Below are 27,211 nucleotides of genomic sequence, written 5' to 3'. Positions count from 1 at the left end.
AGGCCTCAGTGCTGCTGTGGATACGGTGGTAATTATGACATGTTCTCTGCCCCCCCCAAGAGTTCCTCTATCCTAGACCTCTTTTAGTATAACATAAAACAATTTAATCATTGTTTTATTCATTCATTCAGCAAATACGATACCTTCTTTGTAGTGCTCGCCATGTTTCCTCTTTTTACATTTATGAAGATGTGTCATGCCCCCCCATTTCCTAAACCTCACTGCTTCTTTTCTTTTTTCTCCAACACTGTGCTGAGAGAGACAGAAGCCCAGGTGAACATTTTCATTCCTTCCAACGTGGCTTGGCTCCTAGTTCTCTCACTATAGCAGCCACTCCTCTCTGCGTGGTGTCCTGCTCTCTGCCTGTTCAGGTGTGGTCTGGCCTGTGGAGAGACTAGCACAACTACTTCTGCCATGGTTGGTGCCACTGCACAGCACCTCCTGGGCTCACTCTGCTAGCCCCGCTGCTGCTGACAGCACCCTCTTTTTTGGGAATGGAAGGAGCCCCACATATCTGCCTCCTTAGACACTGAGGTCTTGTCAAATCTCAGAGCGCCAGGAAGAACAGCAGACCTTATTTACATGCAGACTGCTTCTTTCTTTTTTTTTTTTTTTAAAGATTTTATTTATTTATTTGAGAGAGAGAAAATGAGAGAGAGAGCACATGAGAGGGGGGAGGGTCAGAGGGAGAAGCAGACTCCCCGCTGAGCAGGGAGCCCGATGTGGGACTCGATCCCAGGACTCCAGGATCATAACCTGAGCTGAAGGCAGCCGCTTAACCAACTGACCCACCCAGGCGCCCTGCTTCTTTCTTTTATGTATCAGGAGAAAGGGTGGGTGGATGTGTGAAACTCAAGGATATTAGTTTCATTTTTACGGTAATAATCATAGTGTGCTTTGGTGGAAACAATCACTAAACTTAGAATTAGGAGACCTGGCCTGGCTCTGCTATCAAATTGCTGTGCACATTCTCCATCCTCACCCTCCGCTTGGCCCTAAGTCCACTGCCCTAGCAGGACAGACTTTTCACTTGACCTCTAACTTGGCCCCCTGCTTTCAGTTTCTCATCCTCCAACCAGTCTCCATCCATGCTGGAAAGATCTATCTGAAAACCAAGTCTTACCCTCCTAACACCCTAGCCTTCAGCTGTGGTCCCCAAACATCAGTCTGTGGGGCATTGTCAGACAGTGAGGAAGGTTCCTCTGATCCATGGTGAAATGTGGGAAATAAGGGTAATATAGTGAATTTCCTATAAAGTTGACTTTATTGAAAGTTTAAGCTCTAAAGTCTTTTCCTTTTATACTCTTTTGGTATGAAAATACCCTTTCTTTTCTGAAACAGAGGTTTCATAGGAAATCTGTTCTCAGGATAAAATCCAAATTCTTTACTCAGCATTCAAACTACAAATTACGTCACATAGCTTTTTGCAACTCCTGACACTCAACATCTATTCATTGCCGGTTTGGTCAGACGGAATTCCTTGCTGCACCCTAAACATGTCCTCTTATACCTCTGGGCCTCTGAACACCTTGCTTCCTTTGCCTAGGATTCTCTGCCCTCACTTTTCTGCTTGTTTTCTGCTTACCTTCCACAGTTCCCTTCTTTCTGAGCTTGTCCTCCCCACCCCAGGTGGTACGAGTCACACCCTTTTCCACACTTGAACAGGGCACTTGATCGCATGTCCTGTAACTTTGTGTCTCATTTTCTGTCTTTTCTCAGCCACCAGCTCCTGGAGATAGGGCCTGTGTGTCACAGCCTGGCCTAGAGTAGCCACTCAGTGAACTTTTGCCAATGAATGAATGAAGGATTGTATCCATGTTCTTCCACATGTTACCTTTAGTCTCTCCTGGCAGGGTGAAAGCTTTATAAAGCAATAGGAAACTGATTTCCTTTTATCCTGCATGTACCCTGCTACCCTGTGCAGTACTCGTCGTATAGTAGGTACTCCTGTGCTGATTAGCTGCTTTCCTGTGTTCTCTATGTGGCTTTCTCCTGCTTGTTTCCTCCCCAGAACTCTCTGCAGTATCTGCGTTCCTGCAGCATGGGCTGCCCCAGATAAGCAGCAGGAGCCCCGAAAGCCTTGCCTTCCTGTCAGATCGCCAGTATGTGGAGGGAACTGCTCGCCAGAGACAGTACTGCATCCTGCTCCTCTTCTACCTGGCCTACATCCACGAAGATAGGTCAGTGTTCAATGCCAGTGGCTGGCAGTGCATCCTGGGACCCACATCTGTGGCCCAGTTTAGTTCAATAAATATTCACAGAGGCATCTGCTCCAAGCCTGGTGCTGGGTACTGGGGACACAGAGATAAGTGAGAAATGGGTTGTATTCCTGAGGGGTTCACATACTGGAGGAGGGTTAAGGCAGAGGGGTTAGTCACAGTGTAGAGAGCAGAGGCCTAGAGTGCTAATGAGAATTTTTCAGTATCTTTAAAAAGTATTGTTTGTGCATAGAAAAAAATTTTTAATGGTTTACTTTGGTTTTAAGAATTACTTTACAGGAGCTCCTGGGTGGCTCAGTTGGGTAAGTGTCTGCCTTTGGCTCAGGTCATGATCCCGGGGTCTTGGGATTGAGCCCTGAGCCCTGGGGCAGGCTCCCCGCTCAGTGGGGAACCTGCTTCTTGGCCCTCTCTCTGCCCCTCCCCTCTTCTTCTACCCCTCCCCTCTCCTTGCCCCTCCCTGCCACTTGCACTAGCTCTTTCTTGCGCGCTCTGTCTCAAATAAATAAATAAAATCATTTTTAAAAAATTACTATACAATTTAAGGGGCACTGGGGTGGCACAGTCCGTTAAGCATCCAGCTCTTGCTTTCAGCTCAGGTCATGATCTCAGGGTCCTGAGATTGAGTTCTGCACTGGGCTCTGCTGGGCGTGAGCCTGCTTAAGATTCTCTCTCCCTCTCCCTCTGTCCCTCCCCCGTCTTTTAAAAAAAAAATTACTGTACAATTTATTAAAATTTCAAAATCAAAGGACTATTATTACTTAAGCTTAAAAAATAATTTTATTGAGGTAAAATTCACATAACATAAAATTAATCATTTTAAAGTTAACAATTCAGTGGCATTTAGTATATTCACAGTTGTGCAACCACCACCTCTCTCTAGTTCCAAAACATTTCCATCCCCCCAGAATAAAATTTCATACCCATTAAGCATTCACCTCCTCTTCCTTCTCGTGGCACCAACAGTCTGTGTTCTGTCCTTATGGATTTATCTATTCTGAATATTTCCTGTAGATGGCTCCTACAATAAATGACTTAGCATAGTGTTTTTTGAGACTCATCCGGTTGGCATAATATTTGTAGCACATATCAGTACTTCGTTCTTTTGCATGTGGCTTGTTTAGATGTTCCAGCATCATATGTTATTTGTATCTGTGAGTTCAGTTTTTTGTTTTTTTTTTTTAGGATTCCACATATAAGTAAGATCATACAGTATTTTTCTTTCTCTGGCTGACTTATTTCACTTAGCCTTATGCCTTAAGGTCAATTCATGTTATAAATGGCAGGGTTCCCCTTTTTATGGCTGAATAGTATTCCATTGTGTGTATGTACGTATCACATTTTCTTTATCTGTTCATCCACCAATGGACATGTAAGTTTTTTCTATGTATTGGCTATAGTAAATGGTGCTGCAGTTAACATGGGGGTGTACATATCTTTTTGAGTTTGGATAAATACCCAGAAGTAGAATTCCTGGATCATATGGTAGTTCTAGTTTTAATTTTTTGAGGAAACGCCATTCTCTTTTACATAGTGGGTGCACCAATTTACATTCCCACCAACAGTGCTTATGTGTTCCCTTTTCTCCACATCCTTGCCAACACTTGTTTTTTCTTTCTTTTTGATAATTGCCATTTAACAGGTGTAAGGTGATACCTCATTGTGGTTTTGATTTACATTTCCTTGCTGACAAGTGATGTTGAGCATCTTTTCATGTACCTGTTGGCCATCTGCACATTTTCTTTGGAAAAATGTCTAGTCAAATCCTCTGCCCATTTTTAAATTGGACTTATTTTTAATTTTTTTAAAGATTTTATTTATTTAACAGAGAGAGCGAGCATGAACACAAGCAGGGGGAGGGGCAGGCAGAAGGAGAAGCAGGCTCCCCGTTGAGCAGGGAGCCTGACACAGGACTTGATCCCAGGACCCCGAAATCATGACCTGAGCCGAAGGCAGATGCTTAACCAACTGAGCCATCCAGGTGCCCTATTTTAATTCTTTTTTTTTTTTTACTATTGAGTTGTGTGAGTTCTTTATATATTTGGACATTAACTTTTTATCAGATACATGATTTGCAAAGATTTTTCTCCCATTCAATAAGTTGCTTTTTCATTTTGTTGATGCTTTCCTTTGCTTTGCAGAAACTTTTTAGTTTGAGGGGCGCCTGGCTGGCTCAGTCGGTTAAGCCTCTGACTCTTGATTTCAGGTCGGGTCATGATCTCAGGGTCCTGGGATTGAGCCCCATGTGGGGCTCCGTGCTTGGCGCAGAGCCTGCTTGTCCCTCTCCCTCTGCTCCTTCCCCCTACTTGCTCTCTCTTTTTTTTTTTTTAAGATTTTATTTATTTATTTGAGAGAGCGAGAATGAGAGAGAGAGAGAGAGAGAGCACATGAGAGGGGGGAGGGTCAGAGGGAGAAGCAGACTCCCCGCTGAGCAGGGAGCCCGATGTGGGACTCGATCCCGGGACTCCAGGATCATGACCTGAGCCGAAGGCAGTCGCTTAACCAACTGAGCCACCCAGGCGCCCTCTTTTATAAATAAAGTATTAAAAAAAAAGAAAAAGAAGCTTTTTAGTTTGAAATAGTCCCCCCTTTTTTTTTGCTTTCAGTATAAGATCTAAAATAACCATCTCCAAGACCAACATCAAGTAGCCTACTGCCTATGTTTTCATCTAGAAGTTTTATGGTTTCAGGTCTTAATTCATGTCCTTAATCCATGTTGAGTAAATTTTTGTGTATGGTATAAGATAGTGGTCCACTTTTATTATTTTTTTTTTTTTTTGCATTTGGCTGTGCAGTTTTCCCAACAGCATATATTGAAGAGACTATGCTTTCTCCATTGTATATTCTTGGCTCCTTTGTTATAAATTAATTGACTACATATGCGTGGGGTTATTTCTGGGCTCTCTATTCTGTTCCATTTGTCTATATGTCTGTTTTTATGCCAATACCATACTGTTTTGATTACTCCCATGTGATTCTTTGAATGTTTTTTTAAAAATCATGTCAATATGCAAGTAAAATAGTTGGGTATAAAGTTAAAATAAAATACATTTCCATACATCTGCCAACATTAACTACTGTTAGGTACCCTGTGTGAACTTGTCTATGCATCAACAAACACATATATGCTTCTTTTTATCCAGTATACAGAATGGGATATTATATAAGGTCTTCAATTTGCCCTTTAACCTAACAATATATCTTTTTTTTTAAAGATTTTATTTATTTATTTGAGAGAGAATGAGAGATAGAGAGCACGAGAGGGAAGAGGGTCAGAGGGAGAAGCAGACTGCCTGCTGAGCAGGGAGCCCAATGCGGGACTCGATCCCGGGACTCCAGGATCATGACCTGAGCCGAAGGCAGTCGCTTAACCAACTGAGCCACCCAGGTGCCCCCTGACAATATATCTTGGAGATCTTTTCTTGTTTAGTACATGTATTAATAGGTCTACCTCATACTTTTAGTAGCTGTATAATGTATAAATTATACCTATCATCCGTTTTATTTTTATTTCTTAAATAAACATTTTACTTTGGGGTAATTATAGATTTATAGGAAAGTTGCAAAGAATACAGAAAATTCTTCACTAATTTTCTCCTGATGTTAACAAACTATGGTACATTTATCAAACTAAGATACCAACCTTGGTACATTGGACATTGGTATTTTTTCCATTTTTTTTTATTGTGGTAAAATACACAAAGAAAATTGATGTCTTAGCCATTTTTAGTGTACTGTTCAGGGGTACTAATTCATCAATATGGTTGTGCTACCATCACCACCATTCATCTCCAGAACTCTTTTCATCTTGCAGAAGTAAAATTTTCTGTACCTGTTGAATAACTCCCCATTTCCCCTTCCCAGCCCCTGGCAACCACTATTCTGCTTTCTGTCCCAATGATTTTGACTACTCTATGTACTTCCTCTAAGTAGAATTATGCAATATATATCTTTTTGTGACTGGCTTATTTCACTTAACACAGTGTCCTCAAGATTCACCCATCCTGTGGCATGTCAGAATTTCCTTCCTTTTTTATGCTGAATAGTGCTCCATTGTATGTATATGCCACATTTTGCCTATAGATTTGTCCATCGATGGACACTTGGATTGCTTCCACCTTTTGGCTGTTGTGAATAATGTTGCTGTGAACATGGGTGTACAAATATCTCTTTGAGACCCTGTTTTCAATTCTTCTGGGTATATACCCAGATTGTTGGGTCATCCGATAGTTCTGTTTTTAATTTTTGTGAGGAAATGCCATGCTCTTTTTCGCAGCGGCTGTACTATTTTACGTTCCCGCCAATGATGCACAAGGGCTCCAATTTCTGCGCATGCTCGCCAACACTTGTTATCTTCTGCTTTTTGACGGTGGCCATCCTGATGGATGTGAGGTTATTATCTCATAGTTTTAATTTGCATTTCCCTAGTGATTAGTGATGTTGAGTATCTTTCCATGTGCTTATTGGGCATTTGTATGTCTTCTGTGGAGAGGTGTCCTATTCAAGTCCTTTGCCCACTTTTGGAATCAGCATGTTTTGTTGTTATTGAGTTTTAGGAGTTCTCTATTTACTCTGGATATTAATCCCTTATTAGATACATGATTTGCAAATATTTTCTCCCATTCTGTGGGTTGCCTTTTTACTGTGTTGACGGTGTCTTTTGGTGCACAAAAGTTAAAAACCTTCATCAATCGGTTTGTCTGTTTTGGGGGTTATTATCTGTGCCTTTCTTGTCATATCCAAAAAAATCATTGCCAGATCTGATGTTGCGAAGCTTTTGCTTTATGTTTTCTTCTAAGAGTTTTATAGTTTCAGGTCTGGTCCCATTTGGGGAATATTCTTTCTTTCATATCATGTCAGGTGGGGGTACAAAGTCATTCTTTTGTATATCTGGTTTTGCCAGGACCATTTGTTGAAAAGCTTGTCCTTTTCCCCCATTGAATGGTCTTGACGTTCTTGTTGAATTTCACTAGTTTTTCCTCTGCTGTCCCTTTTCTGTTCCAGGACATTATGTTGTATTTAGTATTACCCATTTTAAAATGTTTAATTTTTTTAGGAACTTAATCTGATAGGTGAGAGATACACATGGTAGAAAATTCAAAAGGTATAATAGGATATATGCCTTTTGTATTTTACAAAAAAAAAGTCAGTCTCCTTCTCGCCCCTCTCACCCTTACACGTACAAGCACAGACAAATCCCTTCCCCAGAAAGTAGCCCACTGAACACATCAATGTTTGATGATAAAAAGGAGTGGACTGGTGGCCAAAAAAGGGACTCCTAAAGCCTAGAAGTAGCATCCTTCTCTTTCATAGTGCTAGTCTAGTTGGCAGACACTTCACCTCCTAATTGTGAGTGAGGAGTCTCTGGCCCCTAACAGGGCCTTGTATAAAGTGCAGAACCTTGTGCTGTGTGTGTATGACAATGTTTTGTAAGTACATGTAGCATGCTCTTTGTGGAAGGTGTCATGAAGCCATGGACCTGCTGGGGCAGAAGGACAGAAGGCAGAGGGAGGATGTGGCAAAACAGGGTAGCCATTTCTGTCTTTTTCACTCAGACCCTCCTTGGTCAACAGGTTTGTCTCAGAGACAGAATTGTTCGTGGCTGTGCAAAGCTTCCTCCTGTCTCTGCAGGACCAGGGTGAGCGCCCTCCACTGGTGGTCTTCAGAGCCTCCATCTATCTGCTTGCAATCTGCCAGGACAAAAACGGAACACTAGATGAGGTATGGACCAAAATGCCTGTGGCTCTTCCTCCTCCTGCTGCCCCCCTTTACGTCATGGCTCCTTGAGAGACCATGATGATGTATATAGAGAGAAGGTAGGTGGCAGAGAGAGAGAGGAAGAGAGGGAGAGAGAGAGTCTTGGTGGAATGGGGAGTGGGAGGGGGCTGACATGCAGATTTAATGAATTCTCTCAGTAGTCCTGAGAGGTAAAGATTATTATTTCCACTTTTTACAGGTAAGAAAATCAAGACTTGGGTTAAAGTAACTTTCTCTAGGTCACACAATTAATTGATGGGGGAGCCAGGACTCCAATTTAGACTTAAGCAACTCCCCAAGGCTCTTTTCTTAGTACCAGCTCTGGTTTGAGAAGGAGAGAAATGTGAGGTATATCCTTCTGTTAACAGTTTATCAAACAAGGTGGGTTGCTGGGACGCAGAATATTGTTAATCAGGCTGATCTTGGATCGCTTTGACAGTGGTTGTGTGTATACAAGTTTTCTCTTTCCAGATTCTTTATAAATTCTTATGGGTCAAGGACTATATCTGATTGATCACTGAATCTCTCGCCTCTTTCATTGAAGATTGCTTCTACTCCTTAGATATGGACACTTCAGCTTCAACCTAAGGATACTTTTTCTTCACTGACTAATAATTTTGCCTCCTTTTTTTTAAGGTTTTTTAGAAACTTACTTAAGCAATCTCTACACCCAACATGGGGCTCAAACATGACCCTGAGATCAAGAGCCACACGCTCCAACTGAGCCAGCCAGGCACTCCGTCTTTTTGATTACTGTTGGGGCAAACATGTTGTAAGCAGACCTGGTTTAATTTGAATGGAAGCAGAAAGTTGTAGTTGAAGTGCATGAGTTTTCAAGTAAGATAGACCTAGATATACAGTATCCCATTGTCTCTTTTTTGGTGATATTTGAAGCCATTGGTGATCATTCCGACTACTAATTCATTAGGGGTTGTAAAATAATAACCTTGATAAGTGCATTTTCAGAGATGTGGTAAGGTTGAAAGCTTCACTGGGGTAGGTTCAAGAGCAAATGGGAGAGCAGGAAGTGTATACAAGCTTAAAGCATCTTGTCATAGTAGAAAACCCAAACTCTGCCAAAGACTACTAGGGTTGTGCCAAAAGGACTCAGACCAAAGATAGGACAATTGGAGCTTCAAAAGGATAGTAACTACAGTGGATTGAAACATCAAATAATTCTGTCATTCACTCTTTATTAACTGGGATACTTGCATAAAAGGAAACTTCCTTTATCAACTACTCAGTTACTCTGAGTGGTAGATTATAGAGGAGGCGTAGGTTGAATGTTTGATTCTTTCCCTTTTTTAAAAAAGATTTTATTTATTTGAGAGATAGAAAGTGAGAGAGCATGAGCAGGGGAGAGAGGGAGAAGGGGCACCCCGCTGAGCAAGGAGCCCAACCCGGGGCTCGATCCCAGGACCCCGGGATCATGACTTGCTTAACCGACTGAACCACTCAGGCACCCCTGATTCTTTCCTTTTAATGACAGTTTTTACAAGAAATGAGTTGGTTTTCTAGCATTCCTCAAAGGGGACCAAAGAGATTTTTTTTTAGTGTCATTATGTACTCATGGATTTAAAAATATTTGATGTTTCAATCCACTGTAGTTACTATCCTTTTGAAGCTCCAATTGTCCTATCTTTGGTCAGTGGGAGCCTATTCAGGGTAGCTCCTGAGTCCTTTTGGCACAACCCTAGTAGTCTTTGGCAGAGTTTGGGTCTTCTACTATGACAAGATGCTTTAAGCTTGTATACACTTCCTGCTCTCCCATTTGCTCTTGAACCTACCCCAGTGAAGCTTTCAACCTTACCACATCTCTGAAAATGCACTTATCAAGGTCACCAGTAACAGATACATGACTGAAGCCAGTAACCAATGTTTGCCATTATCTTACTTGACAAATCAACAGCATCTCTTTTCTTGGAAACATTGCCATTATTTGGCATCTAGAATGCTGTGTGCTCCTGATTTTCCTCCTACCTCTCTGGCAGTTCTGTCTCAGTGTCTTTTGCTGATTTTCTCTTCTCTCCCTGACCTGTAAGTGTTGTACTGCCCCAGAGCTCAGTCTTTGATGCTTTTCTTTTCTCTTTAAATTTATTTCTTTGGTGATCTCATATAGTCCCATGGTTTGATTCACGGCTGAATTGAAAAGGATGACTCTGGCTTCTAGGACAGTAGACCAAGAGACCACGAGGTGGAAGTGCAGAAACCAGTTAGGGGGCTGCAGCAATAATGTGGACACGAAACAGTAGAGGAGGTGGTGAAGAGCATTAACTTCTGGACGTATTTTGAAATGGAGCCAATAGAATCTTGATGGATCAGTGTGAGGTGTAAGAATAAGAGCGAATAAAAGGATGTTTCCAAAGGTTTTGGTTCTGATGGGGGCCAGAGAATTGTTGTATGGAAATACCAGAGGGAGTGAGCTGGAAAATAGGGGGTGGGTGGTAAAGTGGGGTGCTTGAATTGGCGTTGTTAAGGAGCATGCTGTTCTTGGTAATGATGAAGCCTGGGGGCATGACCACGGGCAAGACTGGCTGAGGCAAGTGGAGGAGATTAGAAGGGGGAAAGAGAACTTACAGGCCGCATTCCGGAGCCAGGGAGGCGGGAGCAAAAATAGCCGCAACTCGAGAGGTTGTAGGCGAGACAGGGTTTTGGAAGAGGACCCAAGCAACAAGGTAAAGGGAGTATTCAAAGAAGAGGCACGGGACAAGGAATTTGCTGATAACTGGGAGTGAGTCCTAGAGGACACTGTGGAAGGGTTTTGGGAACCAGGAATGAGTGGGAGATGGGGACAGAAAAAGGCATGTTTTGAGCCATATGGGATGATCTGAAATTTCTGGGCTTCCTGAGGAGAAAAGGACATGACAGGAATAGTCCTGATGGCTTCAAGACTAATAATGGTGGTAAATTGGATTTGGGGGGCCTCTCTTCCATATCTACCGGTGGTGGTGTAGAAATGTAGAAGGAGCCCATGGAACTCCAGGCTTTCCCTCTAGGGTGTGAATCCATAAATGATGTATAACGTTTTGCATGTTTAAAAATTATATACAAATGGTAATATATAATCACAGCTTGATTTTTAACTCAGTTCTGTTTTTCTATTTTTATGCATTATTCAGGATTTTTTATTGTGGTATAATACACAAATAAGATGTATCATCTTGACCATTTTTGGTAAATAGTTCAGTGGCATTAAGTACATTAGTATTGGGCAACTACTGCCACCAGTCATGTCCAGAACTCTTTTTATCTTGTAAAACTGAAACTCTATACCCATTAAATAATAACTCCCTGATATGGATTGACCACTTGACACGTGTCAGGTGCCGTCTGGGCTCCTGTCAGGGTTGGGGTGAATCAAACATGTTCCCTGATCTCAGGGAGCTCCAGTTTGGCAGGAGAGACAAAAAGATCCTCTACAGGCAGGCAATAACAGTGCTCTCCTGGAGCTGGAGGACTGGTCAAGAGGTATGAAAACACAGAGAAAGAGATTGTATCTGATTATGGCATCGGGAGAGGCTTCATTGAGGAGAGAATAAAGATACAGAAACGGGCAGTTTCCCAGTCTGTCCCTTCAAGGAAGAAAGTCTAGTGTAGTGTGCCTTAGCTAAGTCATTTGAGAGACAGACTGGAGAGAAGCTCGAAAGGTAGACTTAAGACTTTAACAACATGCCCAAAAATGAAATTAAGGAAACAATTCCATTTATAATAGCATCAAGAAATAAAATACATTGGAATAAATTTAACAAAAGAAATACACTTCTGAACACTGAACATTATAAAACATCGTTGAAATTAAAGAAGACCTAAATAGAAACAAATAGAAAGACATCCTGTGTTCATGAATCAGAAGACTTAATAGCCACTTAGAAGATAAAAAAAAGTTCTGGGATACAATGTACAACATACTGACTATAGCTGATGATTCTGTTTTGCATATTTGGAATTTGCTGGGAAAGTAGAGCTTAAAAGTTCCAATCACAAGGAAAAAAACTTTGTGTGAGGTGATGGATGTTAGCCAAACTTGTGATCATTTTACAATATATACATTTATCAAATCATTACATCACATACATTATACTTATACAATGTTATATGGCAACTGTATCTCAAACTGGGAGAAAAAGACTTTATAGTGTTCAAATGGCAGTGCTCCCCAAATTGATCTGTAGATTCCACACAATCCCAATCAAAATCCCAGTTGCCCTTTCCTTCTTTCCTTTTGTCCTAAACTTCATATGGAAGTGCAAGGGACCCAAGATAACCAAACAATCTTGAAAAAGAAGAATAAAGTTGGAGGGCTCACACTTCTTCATTTCAAACTTACTACAAAACTAGAGTAATCAAGGGAGATGCTGGAGACCCAGGACCCGGAGCAGCTCTGAGGTGGTGAATATCTCTTCAAGTCTGCAATAAAAAAAATGGCCTCAAGGGCCGCCTGGGTGGCTCAGTAGTTAGACTTCTGCCTTCGGCTCAGGTCATGATCCCAGGGTCCTGGGATCGAGCCCTGCCTCAGGCTCCCTGCTTGGCGGGAGGCCTGCTTCTCCTTTTCCCACGCCCCCTGCTTGTGTTCCTTCTCTCGCTGTGTCTCTCTCTGTCAAATAAATAAATAAAATCTTAAAAAAAAAAATGGCCTCCAGTTTACAAAAAATGAGAAAGAAACAGAATGAAAAGCGTGAAAAAGTAGAAGAGGCAGAGCCTGAAAAGTTTGTGGCAGAAGAAGTACTGGACCAATGTGTAGTGAATGGGAAGGTGGAATATTTCCTGATGTGGAAGGGATTTATAGATGCTGACAGTACTTGGGAACCTGAAGGAAATTTAGATTGTCCAGAGTTAATTGAGGCATTTCTTAATTCTCAAAAAGCTGGTAAAGAAAAAGATGGTACAAAAAGAAAATCTTTTTCTGACAGTGAATCTGACAATAGCCAATCAGAGAAGGAAAGAGATGCTGCTGATAACAAGAGGCTTTGCCAGAGGTCTTGATCTGAATGAATAATCAGTGCTACAGACAGCAGTGGAGAATTCATGGTTCTCATGAAATGGAAAGATTCAGATGAGGCAGACTTGGCGCTGGCAAAAGAGGCAAATATGAAGTGTTCTCAAATTGTAATTGCTTTTTATGGAGAGAGACTAACTTGACATTCTTGTCCGGAAGGTGAAGCTCAATAATTGTGTTGCTTTCTTATGTATGTTTTTATGTATACATTTATGTGTGTATATATATGTATGTATGTGTGTATATATGGGTCTTGGTTTTTTTATTTATTAGTGTGAAGAAATAACATTCTAATGAAAAACCAGTTTGATAGGTTCGTTTTGAAGTAGTTGGAGTTCTTTTGCATCTAATAGCACTGGTTACTTTGAACAAATAAAAGCTTTCTGTAGTTGCTTCCTTTATCAGAAAAGAATATTTGAGACCATGGTATATTATTCCCCTGCATTCAAGAACACCTTTTCTAAATGTTGGGGGAAGTCTTCATAGTTGTTAATCAGAATTTGTGTTTAATTCCCATATGCCCAAGGACCATTCTGGGTTTTTTGTTGACTTGGGGTTTTTTGGTATGTATACATAAAATTACATACGTAAATGGTTTCCTTCCCTCCCTCCCTCCTTTCTTTCTTTCCCTTCCTTTCTTCCTTCCTTCCTTCCATTCATTCATTCATTCATTCATTCTTTCACATTTACCAAAACAAAAACAGCATTTCATAACCAAGGATAGGTTCATGTTTTTGGGATGCCATCATTTTCAACACCCTAAAAAATAAATCACTTGGGGCGCCTGGGTGGCTCAGTCATTGGACATCTGCCTTTGGCTCGGGTCGTGATCCCAGGGTCCTGGGATCGAGCCCCCGCATCGGGCTCCCTGCTTGGCAGGAAGCCTGCTTCTGTCTCTTCCACTCCCCCTGCTTGTGTTCCTGTTCTCGCTCACTCTCTTTCTCTGTCAAATAAATGAATAAAATCTTTAAAAAAAAGAAAAGAAAGAAATCACTTAAAGTTAGATTGAAAATTTTCCTGAAACCTTAACCTTTCAAATTTTGTAATTAATTGGGTAATTTAAATATAATAGAAACAATTTAAATTGGACAATGTAAAAGCAGGCATGTCAGAATCCATATCCATGTCTACCGTTAAAGAAATGCAAGTTTATTTGCAAAACCTCTGAAAGGAAAATTTTATCACAGCTTCCCCACCCAAATGAGAAAACTAGACAAGTCCTGGTGTGTTTTAATTAGGTAAGCAAAACTTAGTTAAATGGACATTTAAATTTTCCTTCTAGTGAACCATTCTTTTTCAAGAAGTTGAAATCCCTGTGCTGTATTGGATAAAAGGTCATGATTCATGGAATGTCTGGACTTCATTCATGGAAACAGTCATAATCGTATGGTTAGAGATGTTGGCAATTTAGGATCTTCTGAAATAAATGAGTGAACAGACTTCTGTAATCTAAATTCTTGAGCTGCATTTTGTTTCTTTACCCCAACTCATTCCTTACGTGTAGGCTCAATCTTCTCAGTATTTGGGTTACTGGTTCCGCAGAAGCCAGGAAAAACAATAACTTTGTAGTGAATGTTATCCAAGTGTATATTGGATGTTGTTTACTTTATTGTAAATACTGGTAAATAGTCATCAGTAGTTTTATATTCCTTTTATTTATTTTTTTAAAGATTTTATTTATTTGACAGAGAGAGACACAGCAAGAGAGGGAACACAAGCAGGGGGAGTGGGAGAGGGAGAAGCAGGCCTCCCGCCTAGCAGGGAGCCCGACGCGGGGCTCGATCCCAGGACACCGGGATCATGACCTGAGCTGAAGGCAGACGCTTAAAGACTGAGCCACCCAGGCGCCCCCGTTTTATATTCCTTTTAAAAAAAACTAGGATAATCAAGACTGTGTTTCTGACATAAGGATAGTCATCTAGATCAATGGAATAGAATTGACAGTCCAAAAATAAACCCACATATATTTTAAAAGGATGCCAAGACAATTTAGTGGGAGAAAAAATAGTCTTTTTAACAAGTAGTGCTAGAACAACTGGATGTCCCCATGCAAAAGCATGAACTTGGACCGTTATAGTATATACAAAATTAATTCAAAATGGATCAAAGACCTAAATGAAACAGCCCAAACTATGAACCATAAAACTCTTAGAATAGTATATTAAGGATTAAATTTTGCTATATGTGCAATGGGAAGAGATAGGTTTTTGAGGGTTAATAAATGATTCAGTACACATGCCCTTTGCCCGCTCTGTGCCAGGTCCTATGCCGGGTGAATCTGCATCAGTCTGTTCCCCCAAGCAGCTCAAGTCTAGTGTGGGAGGTAGACACCTACACTGATCATTACAACACACCCTAGTAAATATCATTATAGAGCTGGGTTTCTCAGCCCTGGCACTATTAACATTTTGCACAACATAATTCTTTTCTGTGGGAGGCTGTCCTGTGCATTGTGGGATATTTAGCGGCATCCCTCCTCTCTCCCACTAGATGCCAGTAGCACTCCCTAGATCAAGAAAATAAAAAATGTCTATAGACATTTCAAAAAAAATCTCCTGGGGGAACAAAATCACTCTAATTTGAGAACCACTGTTGGAAGGTAAGCACAGTGAGTTTTCTTCTCACTGGAGGGCACTGGGATGAGCCAGTGAAGATGTCCTGGAGCACTGAGATGCCAAGTACATTTTTCCCAGTTATGTCTTGGCTATGTTTGTTGGGCTGTGTTGGGTTCTCTGCAAGATTTATTTAGTTCCTTTCTTTTCTTTCTTTGTCTCCAGGCTGTGGTCAGTGCCATCAGAAAATTTTTAGAGGACATCCCTGACCTGCACCTGGTTTACATCCACCATCCCCTCCTGCTCAGGTTCTTCCTGTTGTATCCAGAGCTGATGAGTAGGTTTGGGCACCGTGTCCTGGAACTTTGGTTCTCCTGGGAAGAGAGCAGCTATGAGGAGCTGGATGATGTCCCTTCTGCTGGGCAGTCCCCTCTTCCTGCTAGCTTAGCAGCCCTGTTCCACATGCTCAGAAGCAGCCCCAGCATCCTGCTCATTTTGCTAGTAGGTAGACCACTTACTCATTTCTACATTCAGAGATGGTGGGTTCTCTCTCCCTGGGAGTTGGTTTACTGAGGTCAGGAGGCAACTGCAGTTGCTTCTGCCTGCCTCTGGATTTATTGCTGTTTCCATGTGAATGGGAGGTCCTTTGCCTAGCAGGTGCCTGGGTTTCTATGAATCCATACTCTTTTCTAAGTCTAATGGAGGTTTGCTAACTGAGAGATCTGTCCGTCTCTACTCCTCAGGGGACAGAACTATGAAATGCTGACCCCAGTCACCGTTCCCTCTCACCTCCCTGTCTTCTCTCAAACAGATTCTAACAAGGGTTTAATGTCAGAGGAGACCCTTGGGGCATGTGAATGGAGAATGGCTGATTGTAGAGAGACCAGGCATTTTTTATGCCATGACTCACAGGATAATGTTACATGTGCAACACACTCGGGCAAACCCAGAATTGTCAGAAATTCCAGTGTTTTTTTTTTTTTTATGAATTAAGACATTCCTATAATTCTTATCAGGTGTATCAGATAAGCCAGCTAGCTGCAGTTTCTAATACACTAGCTTTAGCTTCATCTTTTCTTCATCCACTCAAGAAAGCATGTTGGAAAATAATGAGAGTGACATTACTTTATTGTAGAGGTAACTGCTGTAAGTTGTTAATTTATTTAAAAAAGAAAATCATTTGTACCATTTGGCACCTTGTATTTAGTGAGTGATTACTAGTGGTAGGTGCCAAACTGACTTCAGCATAGGAGACATTTAGTTTAAAACCACTGCTTTCAATGATATAACCCATTAGGGAAGAGTGGGGATTCCTTTGATGTTCTTAATCATCAGCAAACATGATTTATTGAGTGTTTTTTTATTGGACTGACTTTATTAGAGTGATTGTTGTAGAAATAACACCTTCATGTTGTATACCTCACTTCCTTGAGCACATAGTTCTGTCCATATTCACACACACATGCACACGCTCCCCCCTCAGACTTTAATCTTCACCTTCCATCCCTGTGATCTCTTATCCTGGGAGGTCACACGTGTTGGCTTGATAGGGGCTGCATTCATGCTTTGGCTCAAATTCTTCCTTGGAGGAGGAAGAAAGGAGAAGGAATGGATTAAAAGTAAAGCATTAGTTCGTAGAGGAGGAAGGCAAGAGGGGTGCCAGGGAGAGTAGCAACGGACAGAGCGAAGATAACTGGATTTGCTTTGCTAGAGGAAGCATTCGGGGTTAGTTTCTCACACAGAGTAGGTTGCTGACCTGTTGAATTAGGGTTCTGGACAGAAGTCTCTCTCAAAAAAAGCAGACCTTCTGATAGAGATATTTATGGCATTTTTTTTTTCTTTTTAAACAAAGAGGTTTGGGGAGATTTTCCATAAGTCACAAAAGTTGAGATTAAAACCCATGTTTTGACTCCCTGTGTAATGTATTCTTCCCAGTAAACTGAGCTAACCCTCAGAACAAGAGAGAAAACAACTCTGATCCAGTGTTCCATCTAACAGCAGAGCTGTTTATTTGAGCAGTGGCGATACAGGGAGGAACTGGACCTAGAGCCTGCTGCATGGGCCAGGGAGGGAATCAGATGCAACAAACCACTAAGACCTGTCCTAACAGTGTGGCAGTAAAGGTCAGGCAGAGCGCTTGGGTGGCAGGGAGGGCGGAAAGATGTCATATATTGCAAGGGATTTGACAAGTGACAGTGTTAGGGGAGGATCCTGCCAGGACAGCACAGCAGCACGCAAGTGCTTCCTGTAATTCAGGGACGTGGGTGGTCTGGTGAGGTTTTGGAGCATGGAGGGTATGTCACAGGAGTTGAGGTTGGAGAAGGATAAGGAGGAGCAGGTTTTTAGAGGCTTTGATTTTAGTTCACTTTTTCTTTTCTCATACATTTATTTGGTACTTACTAGGCACTAGGCATTGGGGATACAAAGATCGTTCAGATATGGTTGGTCCCTGCCCTCGAGGGAATCACAGATGCTTGTTTCATATGTCACCTTGTAGAGACTTCTAAAGCATCCCTGGAAGGAGAGAATCAAAGAATAGTGAGGCTAGAAAAAAAATCTCAGATCATGACACTGGGCTATGGGAGTGGTAGGAGAGTCTAAGCTCCTATAGACTTACTTCTGGTTGCTCTGGTTGTCTTCTACTGGGACCCAGACTCTCACTGGTCCCTGCCTTCCTAACCCTTTCCATGTTCGTGTCCTTCCCTTTACAGCCAAACCCCTAGAAGTCTCAAAATTGTCATCTCCCTTATTGCTCCACCCATGGGCTTTTGCCTCCATAGCCACTTGAAACCATTCTTAGCAGGATCAACAGCAATGTTCCTGTGACTAACTGCAGTGGGTCAGCAGCAATGTTCCTGTGACTAACTGCGGTGGGTCAGCAGCAATGTTCCTGTGACTAACTGCAGTGGGTCAGCAGCAATGTTCCTGTGACTAACTGCGGTGGGTCAGCAGCAATGTTCCTGTGACTAACTGCAGGGCACTTTTTGGTTCTCATCTTACATGACCTATTATTATTTGACGATTGTCCACTTTTTATTGACACATTCTTGGTTTTGGCAATACCAGCTCTCTAAATTTTCCTCTTACCTCTTTTGGCACTTCTCCCAGGCTCTTTTATAGTTTTCTTTCTGGCTCGTGCTTGAAACTTGATGTTCCTCAAAGTTTTGTCCTAGGCTCTCTTTTTCCTCAGTGTCTTCTTTCTGGGCTATGTCAATAATTCTCATGGATTTGGTTGCCTCCTGCTGTATGCTGATGACTCAACTCTTCTCCATCTGTGACCTTTCTCCTGAGCTCCAGACCCATATAGCTAACCATCTATTTGACATTTCTGTCTAAAATGGAGCTCATTATCTTCCTCCCCCAAGTTTTCTTTCTTAGTCTGGGTCTTTCTAGGGTGGAGATCCCTCCCTAGATGAAGACTGTCCTAGGCCACTAGCTTCAAGGAATGTAAGTACTTAAAGGAAACAAGCCAAAGAGAAAATGAAATCTCAAGAGACCACATCCTTAGAGAGACCCTGTCTCTGGCAAACTGGAGCAGGTACCCCACCCTTTGTTGTGGTGACCCAGTTTTTGTCCTTGAATGTGAACCACCCTCACGACCCTTCCTTCCTGGGCAGAGAGGAAGGAGCCTTGTGTTTTGCTGGCCTAGAGTTCAACAGGAAGGCTCTATCCTGAGGGCTGGAAGCTACATAGAGACCCAGGAAGATGAAGACTTTTCTTTCTTTCTTTCTTTCTTTTTTTTTTTTTTTAAAGATTTTGTTTATTTATTTGACAGAGAGAGACACGGTGAGAGAGGAAACACAAGCAGGGGGAGTGGGAGAGGGAGAAGCAGGCTTCCCGCTGAGCAGGGAGCCTGAGGCGGGGCTCGATCCCAGGACTCTGGGATCATGACCTGAGCCGAAGGCAGACGCTTAGCGACTAAGCCACCCAGGCGCCCCAAGTGAAGACTTTTCTGAGCTTCATTTTCCTTGTGTATAAAGTGGAGATAACATACAGATAAATATATGGGAATAATATGTGGAAAGAATGTGTAGGGGACACTCTTGCTATCCTGTACACAGTAGACTATCATTCACTGATCATTGACGGACTCTGAATCAGAGAGAGAATGGTAATCTCAGAGCAGCTTATTGAATTGCTCAAGGTCATATAACTAATAAGGGTCATGACTATGGTTGGAGCCTAAAAGTTAATGAGCTTTTCACTAAATTAGATCCTGGAAACATCAACATCGGTGGTGAAAAAGAATAGCAAGGAACAACGTTACTGTGTGTTTATATATATAATTCTTAACATTTCTCCCCAGCTTCTAGCCATAGGAGGGGAAAAGAGTCTAAAAATATGTGTTGGTACCAATTTCTGTTTTTGATATGGGTAATTAACAGCTGAAAACAAAGCTGTTAATTGCCACTCTTATCAATGGGTGGTCTTTCATGTAGGTTGTTTAAATGTGAAAAACAGTGATGTCCCGGAAGCTCTGTTTGTTCCCTCCTTAGCCACATCACCCTACTTGATCCAACCGCATAAAATTCTGGACAGCTCTGGGCAGGAGAGACTGCAGAGTGGGCCATGTTCCATCCAGAGCCTTCCCCACTGACCCACGCAGTGGGGTGTGCCCCTTTCCCCCAACCCCGCCCCACCCTGGCATTCACCATAGTCACCAAAGGCTGAGTAGTCCTCTTCCTTTTGGACTGTTAAAATTTAACTCAGGGTTCTGAAGGACCAGCTCTCTGGTTAGGCAGCCAAGTGCTGGTGAAGGAGCAGGATCAGGAAATTGGCTTGGCTTGTTTGGGCAAATCATAGCCACTCTGGACTTTAGCCTCATACCCTGTAAAGTAAAAGCGTTGATGTAAATGAACTGAGAGTCTCTCTAATCCTCCTAATCTGTGATCGTCTCCTTCCAGAGATGTTTTCTGAGTCCCTATAAGGTGACAAAAACAAACCTCATCCTTGTTTTTCATTAACTCCTAGTATAGTAGAATTTACAGTGCCACTGCTGTCTTAATAGGCAGGCTACTTTAATCTGCCTGTTTCCTCTTTTGAAAAATTAGGGTAAGCCCTAATAACCATAACCCAGAAGAGTTATGAAAATACAGATAATATATCAACAAACATACAGCTACAGTTTGAACACATCACAGTACCTGACATTATTAGTCCCTAATTGAGCAACTGATACTGATTTATAGTTGTTTCTCTGGCAGCTGGGGACGTTTGTGAAGAGCCAAGCCCAGATGCTCCCATGTCACCCAGTGATCACATCTGGAGTTGTCTGGCTGGGTGCCCTGTAGCCATGTCTCTCTGTGGGTCAGCTGTCCTCCCTGGAGAGGGAGTCTGTGAGTGACCTTGGATTCGTAGCACCAAGCATGTTAGCCTGTCCAAAGGAATTGGCTTGTTGGAGCCGGTAGGTGCCAGGAGCTATCAGTAGGATAGTCTCTGGTGTGGCTTCTGACTGGCTTTGCCTTTAACATATACTCATTAAAATTACTCTGAAAGCAAATAAAAAGCAATGTCCTTTCCTACCTTCTGAACCCAAGGCCTTTACAGCTTGGGGCAGAAATAGCCAGATGCCATTGAAGAGAAGGGGCCTGACCTGGTCCTCGCTTCCCTTCCTGTGCCCCGAATCTGTCCTAACCCATCGTCTTCCTGCCCTGTGACATCTCCATCCCCCTCTCTTTTCCTCCCTTAAGGCACATTCAGGTCCCCTGTCCTGAAATAACCTCTTCTTGACCTTAAAACTTATATTTGTCAGAGAGAGGCATCCTGGAAAGTAGAAAGAGCTTTGAGCTTGGAGGTAGGAGATTCAAATCTTAGCTGTGCCACTAACTGGCATGTGTGACCTTTGGCATACCACATAATCTCCCTGAGTCCCTGTTTCTTCCTATTTAGGATGGACCTGTTCAACAGACTAGTACATAATAGGTGCCAAATAAGGGAGCACTCCCTTCCCCAGGTTTTGTGACACCATCATCCTGGGTCCTTCCCCAGTCCCTCTCTTTTTCACTGTCTACCTGTCCCCAACTGTGATGTCCTCTGAGCTCTGGCTTCCTTTTCTCCTGCTCAGGATCTCATCTATTCCAGCCCAGTGGACACAGCCCGCAAAGTACTAATTGTCCTAAGGACCTTTTTGAGGAAGAATGAGGATGTTGAAGTGAGTGGTCTCATCCGAGGCCACTTCCTGCTGATCCTACAGCATCTACTGGTGGAACATGGAGCCTCTCCCTCAGGAGGTCAGTCTGGAGCTGTCGGGGGCATGTTTTTACCTGAAATTCAGGAGTGGGCATCTCTGCCCTGATGAGGTCTGCTCCAGGAGAAAGAATCAGAGTTTTCTCTGCAAAATATAAATCAGGCCAGTGTGGCATCAGGCTACACTTTACCTCCTTCCTCTCATCAGAGAATGAGCACTCAATGTACTTGATATATGTGTGTGTGCGCCTGTGGAGTGCATGTGTTTATGTTTAATGTTTCTGTGTGTTTAGCATAGGTGGGTGGGTGTGTTCAGTCTATGCATGCATGTCCCCACCCTGCATGGCGTGTGCTCAGAGCTGTTTGTCACAAGAATGGTAGCCCCCAGCTGGGGAGAAGAAAGCAGGAAATAATAGGGGAGGCCAGGAAGGCAGCAGCAGCCTGTAGGGGCTGGGAAGGGGGTGGATCTGAAATGTGTTAGACGCTGCCAGTGAGATCCAGAAGGATAGTTTCCAAATCTGGAATGGGACTCCCTGGAGTCAAGGAAGTTTGATGTTTGGTACAGTTTAAAGACACTGAAAAGGTTGGCATTTGGCTTATCTTTTCCTATTTTTAAAAAGTTAAATTTTAAAATTTCCAAGCAATTAAGAGGAAGTGGGAGGAGAGCTATGGTTCACTTGATCCAGTCCTGACTGAGGATGGAAGTTTGGAGGTAGATTTAAGGGTGCCTGGAGGAGCTGAGTCCTTCTTTTTCAGGGAAGGATAAGTCACATCTAACTGATAACGTATAAGAGCCATGAGATTTCGTGGAAACATACTTGAAAAAAGTGGGCATTGAACTCAGATTTAGGTTCAAGTCCTGGCCCTGCCACTAACTGGCTGTGGGAGCTTGGAGAAGTCACTCAGCCTCTCTGAGCCTGTTTTCTTAACTGCAAAATGGAAATAATCCCTATTTCACAAGGGGGATTAAGTGAAATATTAAATTTCTGGTACCTAGCCCAGAGTTGGCACTCAATATGTCAGTTGCTCCTGTTCCCAAGGAAGAAGGCAGGAGGTAGGAGTGAATCCCAACACAAACATTTACAGTGGGGTAGGATGTCTGTCTGACCTTGGGGTGATCTGAGTATTAGGTCTCCTGACCAGCCCTCCTTGTTCCTCACAGCCTCAGGGAACCTGCCATTGCTCCTGAGCCTCCTTTCTTTAGTGCAGCTGAAGAACACGTCAGAGCAAGAACTGGACAGTATGGCCATGAAGCTTCTTCACCAAGGTGCTTGGGCTTGGGACAGTGCCTGAGGGCCCAGGGCTGGGCATGCTCCTTTATTCCATCATTCAGCCCTTTGGAAGAAGCTAGTGGGTCACTGTTCCTATGAGCTTCTTGCTATGGGACCTTTGAGATCTTTCTCTAGTTGTACTGTGAGAGTGTTTGGGAAATGAAACAAAAACAGAAACAGAACACTGTGTGTGACAAGCACAGCTCTGGAGTCAGGAATGCCTGGGTTTGTTCTCAGTCACTAGTTATGCAACCTTGGGCAGTCACTTAGCTTTAGGTTCCTCATAGGTAAAAGAGTACTACCTAGTTGATTTAGGGTTGAGGTAAGGGGTAACTAGTACCAAATGCTCACAATGCTTGGCGCACAGTAGACCTCCAAAGCAACTCTCTGTGCAGACTCCCTTTTCCTGGCACAAGCTCAGTTCTCACTCCACCTCACTCCACAACTGACTCAGGGTCTGATAATCCACTTCACAGTTCTCTAGGCCTCTTCCACCCATACCCAAACCTCATTAGGACCTTTCATTGCTGATTAATGCAGTTGCCACTTGATAGGCAGCATCCTTAGGAAGATTTATTGAGGAAATACTGAAATCAATAGGAAAAATGGTGTGTCTTCAGTACCTGTGGAGTGTCGGGGGCTCTGGCCACAGGTGAGGATGGTTCTTTACCTGGTTGGAGCCCAGGCCTCCTCATGAGATAGGTGTCAGGCTTAAAAAGGGCCTTCAGGCCTGGCCTGGTGCTGGTCCTCCCAGACTGTCTGTCAAGGGTAATACTCAGCTGGGAGGGAAGAATGCCTGTGACAAAATCAAACTGCTGTCAAAAGGGCCTCTGAAGGGGGTAATAGTGACCTGAAACATACATGTGAAATGTAACATACATTTATATATAACCCTTTTATTTGAGAACATTGCGAGTAGAGGACAGGGGTGAGGAGGGGACTGCTTGTCTGGTCACTTAGAAATCAAGTGTGATGTGGCCGCCAAAACAGTGAATGGAGACTTAGGTAGGTTTCATATTGAGGCAGTGTGGGTCAGGGGAGCAAAGAGTGCCGAATCCTAGGAGAAAAGGGATATGTTCTGTAGGTATCTGCTCTACAGAGTAGTAACTACTCTGATGAGGGCTGGGGGAGCATGAAGAGGCATCACATCTTGCCTTGAGAGGTTACAGAGGGCTTCATGGAGGAGGTGAACTTCGAGCTGAATCTTGTTTGCTGAATAGGAGTTAAGGAGTTAGCCAGATGAGGGTGATGTGAGAGAGAATATGGCAAATTCAGGGAACTGCACACTGATGGTGATGGAGTTCCCTGGGAAGGTGGTGAGGGACCCATTGCTGGAAGATTTCAGAGGCTGGATCTTTTCCTGCTAGGGGTGGCAGGTAGGCCTAGATGACCTCTGCAGACTCTCCAACCTGGAGTCTTTGCTGGCATGAATGCTGTTATAGGATGCCTTTAGATCACATAAACTGTGTAGTCTGTTCTAAGCAGTGGTCTGTTCTGAGCTGTGGGCTGCTTGCCTTCAGGTTTCTCTTCCTTGTTACTGTGTTTCTCTTCCTTGGCTGTATTACCAGGGACATTTAGTTTGTGCTTGGTCCCCAAGGCTGGTAGACTGACATCTGAAATTAGCCAGTTGAAGGCCATTATCTGAAAATTATGAGGGCTGGTGTGCATGAAACCCATGGAGTGCTATATGATGGGGTGCCTGGGCACTCTCCTGCAGTGAGCAAGCTGTGTGGGAAATGCAGCCCTGCTGACGTGGACATCCTGCAGCCCTCCTTCAACTTCCTGTATTGGAGCCTTCATCAGACTACACCAAGCAGTCAGAAAAGAGGTGCTGGGGCCCCGGCTGACACAATGAAGAGGAAGGGTGCTGGGCAGTGTCTGTGGCCATTGCTGCCACAGTTTTTTCCACTTTAGTTTTTTCCGCTTATGAAAATACATATGGGGAGGATGTTGATGGGCCAGACGGTCCTTTCTGTTTCTGATAACCTGTGGTTCTAGAATGAAGCTGGAACCCTTAGAGCCTAAAGCTGATCCTTTTGTTCATTCGCCATGTGTGCATGAAGTCCCCGTCAGGTGCTATCCACGATGCGGCACCGAGCAGGGGCTCCTGTGGAACTCATGGCCCTTGCCCCTCTACGCCATCTCCAGCTGCTGCAGTGCTCCTTAGCAGCACGGCCCTGATTGAGCTTCTGGAGAAGACTTTGGCACTCACCTGGACCGAGGTGGGCTCTCCCAGGACCACACTCCTTTGCTCCGCCTGGCTGCTCACGGCTTCCTTCTCTGCTAAGCAGCACAACGGCAGTCTGCAGGTGAGTCGCTAGCCCCTGTGGCTCAGGGGCATGGGATGGCCCACAGAGGAGTGACAAAGTTCCTGAGTTCTGGTTCTAGCTCTGTGGCTTATTAGTTGAGTAACCTTGGCAAGGTTTTTAATCTCTGAGCTTCAGTGTCCTTGCCTACAGAATGGGGAAGAAAACATCCAGGGTTGTTGTTAGGTTGGTTTATATTAATTTATACATGTATAACCTACATGCCAGGCTGTGTTCTAGGCACAGAGGAATAAGAAATAAATATGTACCCCATGTACCCCACACTTGGGACACTTATATTGTAGTCTTTAAGCAAAGCCTCAAAAGGTAAGTAAGTTTGTACCAGGCAATGATAGTAGGGAAGGGCATTCCAGGTAAGGAGAACAATTTGAACAAAGACATGAAACTGCACAAATTTAGGACAGGGTGTACATATTTGGAGACTGGTGAGGTGCTGTGTGACTAGAATGTAGGGAGTGAACTGTCAGGTTGGACAGGAAGGCAGAAGCCAGCCTGTGACCTTATAGTGCTGGGTGGTAAGCCGTGAAATGCCAGACATGTGTAAGCTGTCATTGTGATTGTTGGGGAAGGTGATGCAGGGAACAGGGGAACAGTGAACGTATCCACAGAGCACCTCTTTCCTCTCAGTCCCTCCCCACCCCCTTGTATGGGACCTTGTCATCATAGTGCCCTGCGTGAGCTCCTCTGTGGGCTGTGCCACATTCAGGTGTCTCCTTCCTGAGCCTGACTGCTCCTTGTGGATAGAAACCATCTTCTAGCCTTTGAGGTGTCTTTGCCCTGTGCCCAGCCCTGTGCCATTCAAATGCCATTTGTGTAGAAGTGAGGTCATTTTTAAAGTTTGGCCTCCAAAAAACCAAAAAACAACAAAAAAATAAAGTTTGGCCTCTAAGGTGGCATCAGGCTGTGGCAAATCTATACTATAGTAAGTCATCTGGTTGTTGCCCACAGCATCGATTTGAGACATGAACCTTTTTTGCTTTTCTGTGTGAGGTTGTTGGGCCCACCTGTACCCCTGCAGGCACCTGCCTGGGTGGGAACCTGTACCGTGTGCCTGGCTCTGCCCTGGTTTTCAGCTCACACCCAGCCAATTACCTACTAACCACCTCCGCTCAAGTCCTCCCCACTGCCGTAGCTTAGGCCTGATGGCTCGTCCTCACCACTAAAGTGGCCTATTCAGTCTCCTGGTCCCTGCCCTTTCCCTTGCTCCATATCTCCTGTCCCTGCAGCCAGTCTGTCTGCACTCTCCACATGGTCGCGGAGACCCTGCTGACTTGGCGCTTCTGCAGCCTTCCTTTCTGCCATTCTACCCTCCTTATCTGACCTCTGACCAACTGTTAGCTCTTCTCCAGATCAGCTCTGCTCTTTCACATCTCCATACTGTTGATGGTTTGACTGATTGATTGATTCTTTATTTTTTAAAGATTTTATTTATTTATTTGACAGGGAGGGAGAGAGAGAGAGAGAGAGAGAGAGAGAGAGACGAGCAAGCACAAGCAGGGGGAGTGGCAGAAGCAGAGGGAGAAGCAGGCTCCCCACCCAGCAAGGAGCCCGACGCTGGGCTCGATCCCGGGACCCTGGGATCATGACCTGAGTCATCCAGGCACCCCTAATAGCCTTTATTTTAATTAATTAATTAGTTAAAATTTAAAAGATCTTATTTATTCATTTGAGGGAGAAAGAGAGGGAGCACCAGCAGGGGGAGAGGCAGAAGGAGAGGGAGAAGCAGACTCCCTGCTGAGCTGGGAGCCTGACCTGGGGCTCAATCTCAGGACTTGGAGATCATGACCTGAGCTGAAGGCAGGCACTCAACCATCTGAGCCACCTAGGCACCCCTATTTTATTTTTTTAACATTTTATTTGTCAGAGAGAGAGAGAGGGCAAGAGCGCACAAGCAGGGGGAGCAGCA

General features: G+C 43.6%; 2 protein-coding genes and 1 pseudogene across 2 annotated transcripts in view; all 3 read left to right on the top strand.

Moving 5' to 3' along the window:
• Window positions 1-27,211, top strand: part of MEI1 (meiotic double-stranded break formation protein 1) — a 72,614-nt gene that overhangs the window by 30,227 nt on the left and 15,176 nt on the right. The window contains exons 18-24 of the mRNA XM_027593874.2: window positions 2,012-2,180; window positions 7,790-7,937; window positions 15,747-16,022; window positions 21,586-21,751; window positions 22,870-22,974; window positions 24,696-24,806; window positions 25,127-25,287. Coding sequence (XP_027449675.2) covers window positions 2,012-2,180; window positions 7,790-7,937; window positions 15,747-16,022; window positions 21,586-21,751; window positions 22,870-22,974; window positions 24,696-24,806; window positions 25,127-25,287 — 1,136 coding nt within the window. The remainder of the gene's footprint in view (window positions 1-2,011; window positions 2,181-7,789; window positions 7,938-15,746; window positions 16,023-21,585; window positions 21,752-22,869; window positions 22,975-24,695; window positions 24,807-25,126; window positions 25,288-27,211) is intronic.
• Window positions 12,603-13,142, top strand: LOC113922095 (annotated as a pseudogene).
• CCDC134 (coiled-coil domain containing 134) overlaps window positions 25,193-27,211 on the top strand; it is a 35,135-nt gene continuing 33,116 nt past the window's right edge. Inside the window, exon 1 of the mRNA XM_027593876.2 lies at window positions 25,193-25,287. The gene's annotated coding sequence lies outside the window, so the exon portion shown is untranslated. The remainder of the gene's footprint in view (window positions 25,288-27,211) is intronic.

This window comes from Zalophus californianus, chromosome 9, assembly GCF_009762305.2.
Source record: "Zalophus californianus isolate mZalCal1 chromosome 9, mZalCal1.pri.v2, whole genome shotgun sequence".
Lineage (NCBI taxonomy): Eukaryota > Metazoa > Chordata > Mammalia > Carnivora > Otariidae > Zalophus > Zalophus californianus.
This window is presented reverse-complemented; position numbering and strand designations above follow the sequence as displayed.